The sequence below is a fragment of the Vulpes lagopus genome, chromosome 6, assembly GCF_018345385.1.
Source record: "Vulpes lagopus strain Blue_001 chromosome 6, ASM1834538v1, whole genome shotgun sequence".
Classification (NCBI taxonomy): Eukaryota; Metazoa; Chordata; class Mammalia; order Carnivora; family Canidae; genus Vulpes; species Vulpes lagopus.
The window spans coordinates 116,392,038-116,407,720 of NC_054829.1; the positions used below are offsets into that span (position 1 = coordinate 116,392,038).

Consider the following 15,683-nt stretch of genomic DNA (forward strand, 5'->3'; position numbering starts at 1 on the left):
ATTCATCTTTCGATGGACACCGAGGCTCCCTCTACAGTTTGGCTATTGTGGACATTGCTGCTATAAACATCGGGGTGCAGGTGTCCCGGCGTTTCATTGTATCTGTATCTTTGGGGTAAATCCCCAGCAGTGCAATTGCTGGGTCGTAGGTAGGTCTATGAAAAGTAACATAAGCTTATAAATGATGCATAGAAAAATCGTGATTCTGGCTAGTAAGTGGATTATGTAGCAGCAGGTATAAGACAGCATTTGGGTTCTTTCAAACTGTATTAATATTCTTGATAAGCTTTTGAACTCTGAACATGTGTTTAAAATGCTAACTGTTGTCAACCTGTCCCTGCTTATAGCTAGCTTGTCTCTTGGAGTGGGGACAGACATTTGTTTTTCATGTGGTATGTCGGGAGTATGAACTGGAAAGACCTAAATCAGTAATAATATGTCAGCATGGATTTGACCGTCGGTTCTGTGAGTCCAAGGTATGTTAATAAATATGTTAGTGGTATTATAAATATTCATGGATTTTTCAAAATGAAAGATTGAGATACCAACTTTAAATCAAATACACATAGCCACAAAGTTAGCATTATAGTTGTTTTCTCAAGTAATAAAATTATTTTGTAGATTTGTTAGCCAGTTATTTAGTTACAAATATCTAACATGAGGTAATTATTAAAACATAAATTCACAAACAAATGGAAATATTATAAAGATTTTATCTTACATGTTTACTGTTAACTCTCATGTTTTCTTGTGTTACTGCATTCTTTCGGATATGGCTATATATTTATGTAGAAAACTTAAAAACTGAAGCAAGAGGAAGGGTAAATTTCTTAAGTGATGTTGTTTGTGGCCCTTCCCCCCTCCCCCCCGGAACTACCTGTTCTTCTGTAATGTGGTTAGTAATGTTGGCATTTGCCAAGAAAGCATGGGAGTTTCAAAAAAATTTTTACCCTAATTCTGTAACACAAAGATAATCATTGATAACAGTTTAGTTTTTCTAATTTCTTCCCTATATGTGCTTTTCCTTTTTTCTTTTGTTATACATACTGTGCTTGCTATAATATTAGCATGAAAAATTCATCCTGCTTTTAATTTTATGTCCAAAAACCTATAACCTCTACTTATTTACCAACAATGTAGGAAATCACTATAATTGGTGATAAAATTATTTTTTTCTTGTTATAAATACATTGCCAGGATTTAGGGAATCTTTAGTTATATGTCAACTAATTAATTCCTTATGGATAATTTACACATATTTGTAGGCCTCTCCTCCTTCCCTTTTTTATTTTTTTGGTTCAAAGGTTTTATGTTGCTTTAAAATTTTTAAAAATCGACTTTATCAAGGCATAATTTTCATAAGTAAATTTACCCTTTTTAATTTACAAATGGAGTTTTGACAAATGTCTTATACATATGGGTGTAACATTACCACCAATGAAGATTTTTATCACCTTAGAAATTACTTTGTGTCCCTTTGTAGTCAGCCATTCATTATTCCATGCAACCGTTGATGTGCCTCTGTCGTTTCAGATAAGGGTTTTTTAGGTTTATTTTGTGTGGGGGAAATACACATACTTTGTTTATTGTGCTTTGCAGATACTATGGGGTTTGTTTTGTTTTGTTTTGTTTACAAGTTGAAGGTTTGTGGCAACCCTACATCAAGCAAATCTGTGAGCACCTTTTTCCAACAGCATTTGCTCACTGCTTGTCTTTATGTCACATTTTGGTAATTCTTGCAATATTTCAAACCTTGTCATTATTATATTTGTTACAGTGATCTATGTATGATCAGTGATTATGACTGGCTGAAAGCTCAGATGATGGTTAGGATTTTTTAGCAATAAAGGCATGTATATTTTTTCTACACATATGCTATTGCACACTTAGATTATAGTATATAATATAAACATAATTTTTATTCGCACTGAGGAACCAAAAAAATTCTTTTTTTCATCTTTAGCAGTATTTTTAATTTTTATTTAATTCCAGTAGTTAAGATATTGTATTAATTTCAGATGTACAATGTAATGATTCAACAATTCCGTATGTTACTCAGTGCTTTATCAAGTGTACTCTTAATCTCCTTCACCTGTTTCATCCATCCCCCTGCCCACTTCCCTCTTATAACTATTTGTTTGCTTTCTATAGTTAAGGGTCTATTTTTTTAATTTGTTTCAGAGGTTTTTTTTACTTTGTTCATTTGTTTCTTAAATTTCACATATTAATGAAATCATATGCAATTTGTCTTTCTTTGACTTATTTTGCTTAGCATTACACACTCTGGATCCATTCATCTTGTTATTGTAGATGGCAAGATTTCATTCTTTTTTATGGCTGAGTAATATATATATATATATATCACACCCCACATCTTTATCCTTTCATCTATCGGTGGACACTTGGGCTGCTTTCATAATTTAGTTATTTTAAGTAATGCTGCAGTAAACATACAGGTACATATAGCCTTTTGAATTAGTGTTTTCTTATTCTTTGGGCAAATACCCAGTAGTGCAATTACTGGATCATAGGGTAAAATTCTACCTTTAATTTTTTCAGCAACCTCCATACTGTCTTCCACAGTGGCTACACCAGTTTGCATTTCTACCAACAGCATATGAGGGTTCTTTTTTCCCCACATCCATGTGAACACTTCTTGTTTCTTGTGTTTTTTATTTTACCTACAGAAAAATTCATTTGACTTGCTTTATTGTGATATTTGCTTTATTGCGGTAGTCTGGAATGGAATCCGCAATATCTCCAAAGTATGCCTTATTATTTTAGAACACTGAGTATAATTCAAGACACCTGTGTTCTACTCCTGGCTCTGACACTCATGAGCAATTGCAAGCTATTGAGCCAGTAATTTACTCAGGGCTACCATTTCCCCAAGAAGTTCATCAAAGTAGTAGGTGGAGTGTATGTTTTCTTCCAACCTAACCATGTCCAAATCTGTCTTAGGAGTAAAACAATATTACATTTTTGTGGATTGTCTTAGATGTCATAATAAAATTTACAACTGATATATTTATAAAAACAAGTGTGTGTTTGTGTAGTATAGAGTATTCATAAGAAAATCTTAAAACTTTAAACTCCTACATAGTTCTTACAATCCTGTGACACTGTTCACCTATCAGTTTACTTTGACTATTCTTTGTGAGTTTAGTAACAAGTTATATTCTTGTCCCTTTTGAATGAAAATGGTACAGACTTACTTATGATTAGTTTCTAATTAGTAAGACTTTAGTTACTGATGATTTCATTTATCATTACAAAAAAATGAGGTTTAATTGACTGGTTTTTAAAAATACATGTGTAACCAAAATTTTATTTAAATGAATAGATGTGAGTATCAAAATGGTGATGTGATGGTGAAAAATTAAATATTCAGTTCTTTTTCTTTTTAGTTGAGTTGTATTCCTGGACCTTGTCCAACTTCAGATGATTTGAAATATACTATGACTCGTTTAGCAGTAGATGGAGCAGATATTTATATTGTGGAGCATGGCTGTGCTACAAATCTAAAGGTACACTTTTGTCTATTTCTTGGTCAGTGTAGTTCTTTTTCCCTTCTATTAAACCAAACTTCCATTTCGTTTTCTTTTTTAAGATTTATTTATTTATTTGAGAGAGAGCATGAACTGAGGGTTGGGCAGAGGGACAGTGAGAGAGAGGCAGACTCCTCACTAAGTGTGTAGCCCAACATGGGGGCTCTATCTCACAACCCTGAGATCATGACCTGAGCTGAAATCAAGAGTTAGTCTCTTAACTGACTGAGCACCCACATACCTCAAAACCTCCATTTCTTGAGATAGAACACACATTTATAGTTTGCCATCTCACAGAATACTACAGAATTCCAGGGATAGCTTTCTGTTTTTGGCTTGTCCATATTTTCTTTCAGTCTGTTTCTTAATACTTTCACTACTGTTTTACTCTGACTGAATTATTATAACTTTGCTTTATGGCAAGGATGTAAACTTGGAGGTTGCTTTTATGGCAGGGATTAAATTCGTAGTGTTTTTAAAAGATTCAATTTTGAATGCCTTTAGGTTTTATACATTTATCTCCTGCCTGGCTCTGGAAAGCATTTGTTTGCCACTTCTGCTTTATGGGTTATTGCTTAAAATTAAATCTTGTTAAGAGTCTATGGTTTTATTATTTACTACTGACGTTTCCTTCCTCCTCCTCTCGTTTTCCTTTAGACTTGTATTCTTTTCTTTTTATCATATTTTTTTAATTGAATGTCCACTTTATTCTGTTGCATTTATCATATCTATTTCCCTTTTTTCTCTTTTTCCTTCTGCCTTTCATGCAATTTGAGATAAATATCTATTCTATAGTTTATTCAAAGTTTCTTAAGAATACAGAAACTACAGTTTTATTTCATTTTCTTCATTCAATTTAGATGGGTGCAATTCGAGTTGCAAACTGTAATCTCCACAATCAGTCCGTTGGGGAAGGTATAAGTGCTGCAATTCAGGATTTTCAAGTGAGACAGTACATTGAACAATTAAATAATTCCAGAGTTGGACTTCAGCCTGCATTACTCCGGAGGGCCTATTGGCTTGAAGCTGGGTCAGCCAATTTAGGACTCATTACTGTTGATGTTGCATTAGCTGCTGACCATCATTCTAAACATGAGGCTCAAAGACATTTCTTAGAAACTCATGATGCCAGAACTAAGAGGTAAGTGAAATTTGAGGAAGTTAATAGTCCCGAGTTCAGACAAAAATTATCTTATAATTCTACTATTAGGAATAGAATAAGAACATTTTACATAAAGACCAAATATTGTGCTGGGTACACCTCAGTGAATGTATCAGAACCTGATATTTAAGTAAATACATTGTATATCTCATTTCTGGTAATGGTGTGGTTGATGGAAATTGTTTTTTAATGTGTTTCTAAGCCTATACTATGTGTATTAGCAATGAAATGAGTTTAAATTACTTGTTCTCCACATTTCATAGAGCACTACCTCCTTTCTCTCTCACCACAGTTATGCACTTCCAATTCATCATTCCTAGAAAACATCATTGCTATCACCGTGCACTCTACAAAACTCTTCCTTTTGCGGGCTCTTACAACTGCAGGGAGACTAAGGGGATCTAGGATCTAGTCTTTAAGAAAGGGTCATTAAGAAATAATTAGATCTGCGGTTTAAAAAGTGCCGGAGCCTCTTACTGAATCATGTCCATTTAAAAAGACAGTATAACTTTTTCCATCTCCATCTCCCCCATATAAAATTAGTATGAATTTATTTTAAAAATAGAGAAAACAATGATAAAATACAGGAAAAGAATTACCATAACCTTACCACACTGAATTTGTCATATTTGTTCCCCTTATTTTTAATGTATCTTTCTTTCTTTTTTTTTTTTTTAAAGATTTATTTATTTATGATAGACATAGAGAGAGAGAGAGAGGCAGAGACACAGGAGGAGGGAGAAGCAGGCTCCATGCCGGGAGCCTGACGTGGGACTCGATCCCGGGACTCCAGGATCACACCCTGGGCCAAAGGCAGTCGCTAAACCGCTGAGCCACCCAGGGATCCCCCTTAATGTATCTTTCTTATTCTTGAAATCATCCTGTATTTATATTTTAGAATTCTGCATGTTTGTGTTAAACGTATATCCTGGGCAGCCCACGTGGCTCAGCGGTTTAGTGCCGCCTTCAGCCCAGGGCGTGATCCTGGAGACCTGGGATCGAGTCCTGTGTTGGGCTCTTTGCATGGAGCCTGCTTCTCCCTCTGCTTTTGTCTCTGCCTCTCTCTCTGTCTCTCACATGAATAAATAAAATCTAAAAAAAAAAAAAAAGAAAAAGAAAAACTATGTGTATCCTAAGCACCTGCCCCCATATGATAAAAAATTTTGTAAATTTCCTTTCAAACAAAAGATATAATATACCATCAAAAAGATATATTGTGCTTTATTTAGCAATTGCCCTCATTATATTAAATACATAGCTAGTGTTTCAAAATTTGTCATTGTAAATAATAGTAAGAGGAACATTTTTTGTACATAAAATCTTTTCCCACATGTTCTTTAAATTCCCTTTAAATAGTTTCCTTAGAAGAGAATGTGACTGTGCTAAAAACTGAGCCTTTTGATAGGCATTCTGAAATTCTCAGGAAGATTATTTCACTTATATTCTCAGTGGCTTTTTTTTTTTTTTTTGTCTCACCGCATCTTTGCTGCTTTTTGTGTTTTATTATAACTGTAAGGTGATATCTCTGTTTTATTTTGCACTTCTTTATATCTGAAATTAAGACTTTTTTCATGTACTTACTGGTTTTTATTTCCTCATTTGTGAACTGCATATTGTTATTCTACGTATATTTACTTATTGGCATATTGATGTTTTCTTACCAATTTTTAAGAGTTCTTTATAAATTACCATCCTTTTAGCAGTCCCTGTTGCTAATATTTTGCAATTTGTTTCATTTTTAAATTTTTTAAATCTTACATATGAACTTTAATATTGTATATCCAAACATGTCAGTTTTTAGCCTTTGTGATTTCTTGTACTAATTTGAGAAAATATTTCTTTTGCTAGTAATCACATGGCATCTATTATTTCTTTTTCTTTTTCTTTTTCTATTCCTTTTTGTTGTATTAACATAAACTCTGTTTCGGGGTGGGGGTTGTTTTGTTTTGTTTTAGAGAGCGCAAGAATGAGAGAGTACATGCATGCATACACGTGCAGGGGCAGAAGTAAAGAGAGAATCTTAAGCAGGCTCAGCACAGAGCCTGAAGTAGAGCTCAGTCTCATGACCCCTAAGTTCATGAGAACTGAGCTAAAATAAAGAGTTGGATGCTTAAACAACTGAACCACCTAGGTGCCCCGCTATCTGGATTTTATATGGTATATTTGTATTAATCCAATCCAGGTGTAAATAGAGTTTTTTTGTGAATATGTATTCAAATGCAGAGGTAAAAATTTATACATAATACACATTTATTTTATCATTGCACCGTTTAGGTATTTTAATCTATTAATTTCCCAAAAGAACTATTATTCTAGTTTTAAAATTTTTTGAGGTTTTTATTGAGATTACATGAATTTTTTAAGTTACTTTAAGATCCTGACATCTTGTAAATCTGAGTATGGAAGCTCATGCATGGAGAATAATATTTTTTAAAACTTTAGTTTCTTTGTTAGTTATTGCTCAGGAAGCCAGTTACTATGAAGAAAGTACCTGTGTCTAATTAGGCCAGATGGTAGAACAAGGTGCTGATGAAGCTAAGGAGGTGGCACCACATTTCAAGTTCTAAGTGTTCAAATAAATCCAACCATTGAGATTGGCTTGGTTAATAATTATGAAGAGTGGGATTTTATCCTACCTGCAAGCTAACAAGTTAGCCTGCCGCAATTTCATGGGTGCTGGCAGAAAACACAAAACTCCTGGTCAGATACAAAGGACTCTATTACAACCAAAGCACTAACCAGAGTCTTGAGTGTTTGCATTGGTTCCCTGTGCCCTCCCAGTAGGGTTGCCAGATGAAATATAGGATGCCTAATGAAATCTGAATTTCAGATAAACAAGAAATAACTTTTTAGTATAGGTGTGTCATATTGTCTCATATGTTGCATAGGTAAAATTTATTTTTATTTGCTGTATCTGGTACCCCATCAATGAATCCTTTGGAGGTGACACAAAAGGCCCATGGTGTATGACTACACATAGTGGAATGCATTATAGAAGAGGAATATCGAACTTAGGGATTCTACGTAAGTGGAGGCAAACCTACTTTTTTCTAGGGTGAGACAGTACCTTACCTCTTAAGGTTGTTTGCTGCCAGCACAATCCTGAGCAATGGCCTGGTCAGGACTTTGCATTCTTGACATAGCCAGCAAGAACAGGTAGAGATGTTTGGGGCATATTGGGAGTTGCTTCTCCTAACATAGTAACTCATTGACTTTAGCTTTGGTTGCCTTTGTGCATGTTGGATTCCCAGGAGTTTTGGGGCCTATGTATATTCTTTTTTGATGTAATTGGAAAAGTTACTGAACATACAGGTCATTAGTTTCTTTAGATTAGTGTTTTTGAAAAGTATGGTTCCCAAACCACCACCACAAGTGTCTCCTTGGAACTTCTTAGAAATTTTCATGACCAAGCCTTACTAGACCTCAGTCAGACACTCTGGCGATAGCTGCAGCTCTGCTCTGCATAGTACAATAAGCCTTCCAGGTGATTCTAATGCAAGCTAGAACTAGAGCATTGGATTGTAATAAGAATGGGGAAGGGAAGCTTACATTTGTTACGCAATTCCTATATTTCATATTTTATTTTATTATTATTTTTTAAAGATTTTATTTATTTATTCATAGACAGAGAAGCAGAGACACAGGCAGAGGGGGAAGCAGGCTCCATGCAGGGAGCCTGATGTGGGACTCTATCCCGGGTCTCCAGGATCACACCCCAGGCTGCAAGTGGCGCCAAACCGCTGTGCCACCGGGGCTGCCCAATTCCAGATTTTATATCAGTTGCTTTACATATGTTATATCATTCAGTCTTTAAAATAGTCTTATTAGTTGTATCAGACCATAATTTTAGAGTTGAGGAAACTGAGGCTCAGAAATGTTAACTAACTTGTCCAGGGTCCTAGAGTTGTTATGAAGTGGCACAGCTGGAATTTGAACCCATGTCTAGATGAATGCAAATTCATGCATTTTGCTAAGCTTTTTGCTATACAAATGAGGTAAAAAAGTGTGTAGAATACGTAAGATCTTTTATTTTGATAGTGATTAAAATAGTTTGCTGAGTGACTGAATCTTAATACTTTAAAATAGAGAAGTGATTTGAATTTGATAACATTTAGATGAAGTAATATGTCAAATTCTCGCTAATCCTAAATCTTTCTCACATACTTTTCCTTCTGTCCTCTAGACTGATGTTCCACTTCTATCTTGATATATTTTGTCTCATCTTTCACATCTGAAATCTTTTTTGAAAGATTCCTTTTTCCTTGTCAAAACACCTTGGTTTTTTGTTTCTTTGTTTTATTTTCTTTACCCAATAGCACTCAGTATAATTTATGATTGGATATTTTGTTTGTGGCTTGTCTTTGCCTTTGTACTTCATCTGGATAAGACCGTGTCAGTTTCACCTAGCACAATACTAGGCACATATAAATATGCTCAAGAAATATAAATGAGTGAATATAAAATGAAAATGATAATACCAATTCTGTCTTCCTGTGAGGGCCCCAAGAATCCAATGAGATAATGCATGTGAAAGTACTTAGAAAAGTAGACTGTTAAGATGAGGTGATTTTATTATTTAAAGAGAAGTAAATATATATCTCCCATATTTGTATTATATATTATTTTTTTTAAGAAAGGAAGAGAGTTACAATACTGACAGGCTTTTGTATGGATTACTCACAGAACCTAAAGAATTTTACACACACTTTCTCCTATTGTCTTAATACTTCAGTTAGAGTTCTTACTATAAAACTATTAGTCTTTCTCTCTAAAATATAGAATGCATTATTTTGGTTTTATTGAGAAATAATTTCTTATTTGCCCCACATTTATAGTATTTTGGTGAATTTTCCATGTGAAATATGGTCTGAAATGCTAAAGATTATAAATTATCTATTTAGTGTAATCTGTATCAGATAGGTTTGGCCATTTCTTACATTAATATTTAAAATTTTTAGTCCTTTTGAGAATATTTACTACTATTTTAAAATTGGATTTAAATGTCTGATCTTTATATTTCTTCTAATTCTTTTTTTTTTTTTTTTTAATTTTTTTTTTTTTAATTTTTTATTTATTTATGATAGTCACAGAGAGAGGGAGAGAGAGGCAGAGACACAGGCGGAGGGAGAAGCAGGCTCCATGCACCGGGAGCCTGATGTGGGATTCGATCCCGGGTCTCCAGGATCGCGCCCTGGGCCAAAGGCAGGCGCCAAACCGCTGCGCCACCCAGGGATCCCTAATTCTTTTTTTTTAATATATGGTATATCTCTCTCTCTGTTCCTACTTATTTTCCTTTCATCTTGGTGAGACTATTTTTTTTAAGACAAAATAGTTTTTATTCATTCATTCATTCATTCATTCATTCATGAGAGACACACAGAGAGAGGCAGAGACATAGGCAAAGGGAGAAGCAGACTTCCCATAGGGAGCCTGATAAGGGACTTGATCCCAGGACCCTGGGATCATGATCTGCACCAAAGGCAGATGCTCAACCACGGAGTCACCCAGGTGCCCCTTTTTAAAAGTTTATTTATTTATTTATTTTAGAAAGACAAAATGTTTAAAAAGACATTCCACAGTAAAAAAAAAAAAAATTCTGTGTTTGTATTTACCTTGTCTTTTAAAAATATTAACAATTAACTTATTTTTCATTAATTATCTGCCAAAAAGTTTATTTCTTAATGAGTTTTTGTTGTTGTTTTGTTTTGGGTTCTATTTAGGTTGTGGTTTTTGTGGCCAGATGATACTCTGAAGAATAAGAGGTGTAGGAACAAGTGTGGTTGTCTTGGGGGCTGCAGATTCTTTGGTGGCACGGTAACTGGCCTAGATTTCTTCAAACTTGAAGAGTTGACACCTTCCAGTAGTTCTGCATTTTCAAGCACGAGTGCAGAGTCTGATATGTATTATGGACAGTCTCTGCTACAGCCTGGAGAATGGATTATTACTAAAGAAATTCCCAAAATTGTAGATGGTAATGTGTTGTTTTGTTACTTGTGCTAATCTTTTTAATCTTTATCCTTATGCCATTCTTAGAGAAGTTTGGTGTGATTTTGTTCAACTCAATTTTTTGAGCAGTCTTGTAGGTAGGATTCAGTATAATCTCCCTTTGTTTTGCAGGTGATTTATCTAAAGCCAGAGAAGACTAGTGAGTTATGGTTCCACAAGGCAAAAAATAGGTCTACCCTTCAGATCTATTGTTGACATTGTTGATTTTCCTAGCCAAGCTTATTCCGAGTATTTCTTTATATATCCCTTTTCTCCTAGACCTCAGCTTCTAGATATTTACTTAAGAATAGCTGTGCTTCAAGGTAGCAGTTATTTTACCAGTTTTCTTTTATAGGAAAACTTATCAGTAGTAGTTTATACTATTGGTCCTCATATTACCAACTATTTTGCAAGATATTCACTAAAATGGAATATGTCTAGAAGAGAAATGTGGCCTTTCCTTAGACCCTGTAGGATAACATTGCAAATACATAAGTGTGGTATGAGCAGTAAATGGTGGCTTTAAATTTATTAGATTTAGATTTATCTAGTGTTTTTTCTCTGAAGACTTCAGAAATGGATTTTCCTTTGGGTTTTTTAGTTGTGTGTTCCTACAATTAAGTGCGGTATTTACTGCTTAAGTTGTCATGCTCTCAAGAAGTGAAATGTAGAAAACTCTTGATATTTTACCAATATCAAGCCTTTTTCCCTGGATCTATTAAAAAACATTAATAGCACTGTCTTTTGTCAGTAGACAAAGAGGTAGGAAAGTAGTAGTTTTAACTTTAAAAGTTCATTAATTTGCCATGGATAAGGAGCTCTTAGGAGAAAGAGCTGGACTACATATACCAAATTCTTGCTTTAATGATTTTTCACTAAATATTAATATATAAGTATGTACATCTCATTTAAGGTTGTTTGACTTCAGCAGTTTTATCTAGAATAAGAGTAGATTATCCTATAAAATCTGCAAACATCAAAACTTCTTGACATTTAAAGATAGGAAAAATGCTAAATAAAATTGATCATTTTTCTTACAATATTAATTTCTTACGTTTGAATAATAATTGTTTTTAAAGTTTTTCACAGGCATTTCCTCCTTTAATTTTCAAGCTACCATATGTGTTCTGTATTTTTTGTGTTTGTAGTGAAGAAAGTGAGGCTCATCAGTGAGACGGAGTTGCACAAAATCAAATGGCTAAGCAGAAACTAGAATCAGGGCCATCAAAGCCATTTCAGTGTTCTTTCTACCATACTATAGCTGACACTAATTATAAACACTGCTTGATTTTCTGATCTGCAGATCAAAGTTTAACCATCACAAAGGAGAGGAAGAAAATCTACAGGGAATTTCCCCCTTATTAAAGAGGGAAAAAAAGCAAATTCTCTAACTGAATAAGGCAAAGCTCATTATAACTCTTATAATGTACAATAGAGGTTGCATCTCCTGTTGATTCTTTCAGGAGTTAGCTGTAATTCACAAATCACTATAAGTTTGCTCTAGAATTAACCCCTATGTAAGTATATGATTTCTGATTGTTGAGGTTTCCAGGAGCCAAGTATAGATGTGCAGTGTTAGGATAGAATCAAGGAGGGCACATGGAAGAACTTGGACTTCCTTGGCAGGTCCGTGACCACTAGTTTCCTACCACTTAGAAGTAAATTAAATCCATTTTTCTTTAGACATTTATTGTTGATTCTTTCATTTGTGGTAGTGGAAGTGAATAATATTACTTATTTTAAGTTCTTAAGTCTTCTTACACCTTAAATTCCATATAGAACTGTATTCTGCATGGAGAGGTGTTTTCTTCTACTAGCAGGTTCCTTTTTCTTGGGTAACACAGGGATGGCTGGAGAAAACTGGGCAGGAGGTTTTTTGTTTTTTGTTTTGATCTAAGCAGTTTAGGACTCTCTCTTCATTCCCTCCGCCTCCAATTTATGTAACACATCACAGGGCTCTTATAAAAGGCTGAGGAAATGCTCCACACTAAAGAATACATGACAACTGAATGCAGTAATATATGATCCTAGATTGAATCTTGCCCTGGAAAGGGCAGAGGTGCTTTAAGCAGCCTCTTAAACAATGATGTTTAAGGAACATCATTGGGTCAATTGAGAAAATTGGAAAGCACATGGTAGATTAGATAACAGTATTGTATAAATATTACATTTACCAAGTTGGTAGTTATATATAGTGATTATGTATTATTCCTCAGAAATAAGCATTAAACTGTCTAGGGTAAAAGGTTGCTATGTCTGCAAATTACTCTCAGTTTGAAAAGTTTTATATATATATTATATGTATTAGAGCAAATATGGCAAAATGTTTAAAATAGGTAATTCTGAGTAAGAGATATTTGATGATTTTGTATTCTTTAAAGTTTTCTTTAAGTTTGAAAATTTTCAAATAAAGTTTAAAAGAATAAGAAAAAAATCACTGTTTATGGACTCTGGATCCACACTTAATGTGGATATCTTTCTGTAGTGTTTAGTATATTGCTATGTGAAATTGGACACTTGTGCTTTAAAAAAATGGTTATATTTATGAAAACAGGGAAATGGATTAAATGCTCTTATTTTTCATAAATTGCTTTTGAAATTATTATGTTCATATAACCTGCATTTTTGTTTATTTATTCAGGTAATGTTAATGGCATAAAGAGAAAAGAATGGGAAAACAAACCAGTGGGAATAGAAGTAGAAAGAAAAACTCAGCACCTTAGTCTTCAAGTACCATTAAGATCTCATAGCTCATCCTCTTCCTCAGAAGAGAATAGTAGTTCTAGTGCTGCACAGCCTTTATTGGCTGGAGAAAAGGAAAGTCCCTCTTCTGTTGCTGATGACCATGTGGTTCAAAAAGAGTTCTTGCATAGTGCAAAAAGAGATGACGTCCAAGTAAGGTCAGTATTCAATTAGAGTTAGAAACTAGATTAGATTAGAAATTATGATAAAATTATAATTACTTAAAATTTTGGCAAGAAAAACTTTTTTCCTCCCAACTCAACCACTATAGAAAATTCTTTTCTCCTCTGAACATATTTTTAAATGTCTGTTTGCTGTCTTGCTAATTACAAATTTTTTTTTTTTTTTAATTAACTTTTATTGGTGTTTAATTTACCAACATACAGAAAAACACCCAGTGCTCATCCCGTCAAGTGTCCACCTCAGTGCCCGTCACCCATTCCCCTCCAACACCCGCCCTCCTCCCCTTCCACCACCCCTAGTTCGTTTCCCCGAGTTAGGAGTCTTTATGTTCTGTCTCCCTTCCTGATATTTCCCAACATTTCTTTTCCCTTCCTTTATATTCCCTTTCACTATTATTCATATTCCCCAAATGAATGAGAACATACACTGTTTGTCCTTCTCCGATTGACTTATTTCACTCAGCATAATACCCTCCAGTTCCATCCACGTTGAAGCAAATGGTGGGTATTTGTCGTTTCTAATTGCTGAGTAATATTCCATTGTATACATAAACCACATCTTCTTTATCCATTCATCTTTCGATGGACACCGAGGTTCCTTCCACAGTTTGGCTATTGTGGCCATTGCTGATAGAAACATCGGGGTGCAGGTGTCCCGACGTTTCATTGCATCTGAATCTTTGGGGTAAATCCCCAACAGTGCAATTGCTGGGTCGTAGGGCAGGTCTATTTTTAACTCTTTGAGGAACCTCCACACAGTTTTCCAGAGTGGCTGCACCAGTTCACATTCCCACCAACAGTGTAAGAGGGTTCCCTTTTCTCCGCATCCTCTCCAACATTTGTTGTTTCCTGCCTTGTTAATTTTCCCCATTCTCACTGGTGTGAGGTGGTATCTCATTGTGGTTTTGATTTGTATTTCCCTGATGGCAAGTGATGCAGAGCATTTTCTCATGTGCATGTTGGCCATGTCCATGTCTTCCTCTGTGAGATTTCTCTTCATGTCTTTTGCCCATTTCATGATTGGATTGTTTGTTTCTTTGGTGTTGAGTTTAATAAGTTCTTTATAGATTTTGGAAACTAGCCCTTTATCTGATATGTCATTTGCAAATATCTTCTCCCATTCTGTAGGTTGTCTTTTAGTTTTGTTGACTGTATCCTTTGCTGTGCAAAAGCTTCTTATCTTGATGAAGTCCCAATAGTTCATTTTTGCTTTTGTTTCTTTTGCCTTCGTGGATGTATCTTGCAAGAAGTTACTGTGGCCAAGTTCAAAAAGGGTGTTGCCTGTGTTCTCCTCTAGGATTTTGATGGAATCTTGTCTCACATTTAGATCTCTCATCCATTTTGAGTTTATCTTTGTGTATGGTGAAAGAGAGTGGTCCAGTTTCATTCTTCTGCATGTGGATGTCCAATTTTCCCAGCACCATTTATTGAAAAAACCAAGAACCATATGATACTCTCATTAGATGCAGAGAAAGCATTTGACAAAATACAGCATCCATTCCTGATCAAAACCCTTCAGAGTGTTGGGATAGAGGGAACTTTCCTCGACATCTTAAAAGCCATCTACGAAAAGCCCACAGCAAATATCATTCTCAATGGGGAAGCACTGGGAGCCTTTCCCCTAAGATCAGGAACAAGACAGGGATGTCCACTCTCACCACTGCTGTTCAACATAGTTCTGGAAGTCCTCGCCTCAGCAATCAGACAACAAAAAGACATTAAAGGCATTCAAATTGGCAAAGAAGAAGTCAAACTCTCCCTCTTCGCCGATGACATGATACTCTACATAGAAAACCCAAAAGCCTCCACCCCCAGATTGCTAGAACTAATTACAAAATTAATACATGTATTCATTCCAGAAATAGGAAAATGCAGAAAAATATAGTGAAAATTAATATTTCTTGTCATCCCACAGATATGAAAATTTCAGATTTTCCTCCATCCTCCTTGGCTATTTCTTATTTCCTTTTTATTTTTTTTTAAAGATTTTATTCGTGAGAGACACACAGAGAGAGAGAGAGAGAGAGAGAGGCAGAGACACAGGCAGAGGGAGAAGCAGGCTCC

The 15,683-nt window shown here is 34.9% G+C and overlaps 1 protein-coding gene across 6 annotated transcripts in view; it reads left to right on the forward strand.

The window, feature by feature from the left end:
* Positions 1 to 15,683, forward strand: part of KIAA1109 (KIAA1109 ortholog) — a 211,643-nt gene that overhangs the window by 82,465 nt on the left and 113,495 nt on the right. For all 6 annotated transcript variants that reach the window (XM_041758126.1, XM_041758130.1, XM_041758131.1 and 3 more), the window contains exons 24-28: positions 348 to 476; positions 3,408 to 3,527; positions 4,409 to 4,689; positions 10,431 to 10,681; positions 13,337 to 13,595. In XM_041758126.1, coding sequence (XP_041614060.1) covers positions 348 to 476; positions 3,408 to 3,527; positions 4,409 to 4,689; positions 10,431 to 10,681; positions 13,337 to 13,595 — 1,040 coding nt within the window. The remainder of the gene's footprint in view (positions 1 to 347; positions 477 to 3,407; positions 3,528 to 4,408; positions 4,690 to 10,430; positions 10,682 to 13,336; positions 13,596 to 15,683) is intronic.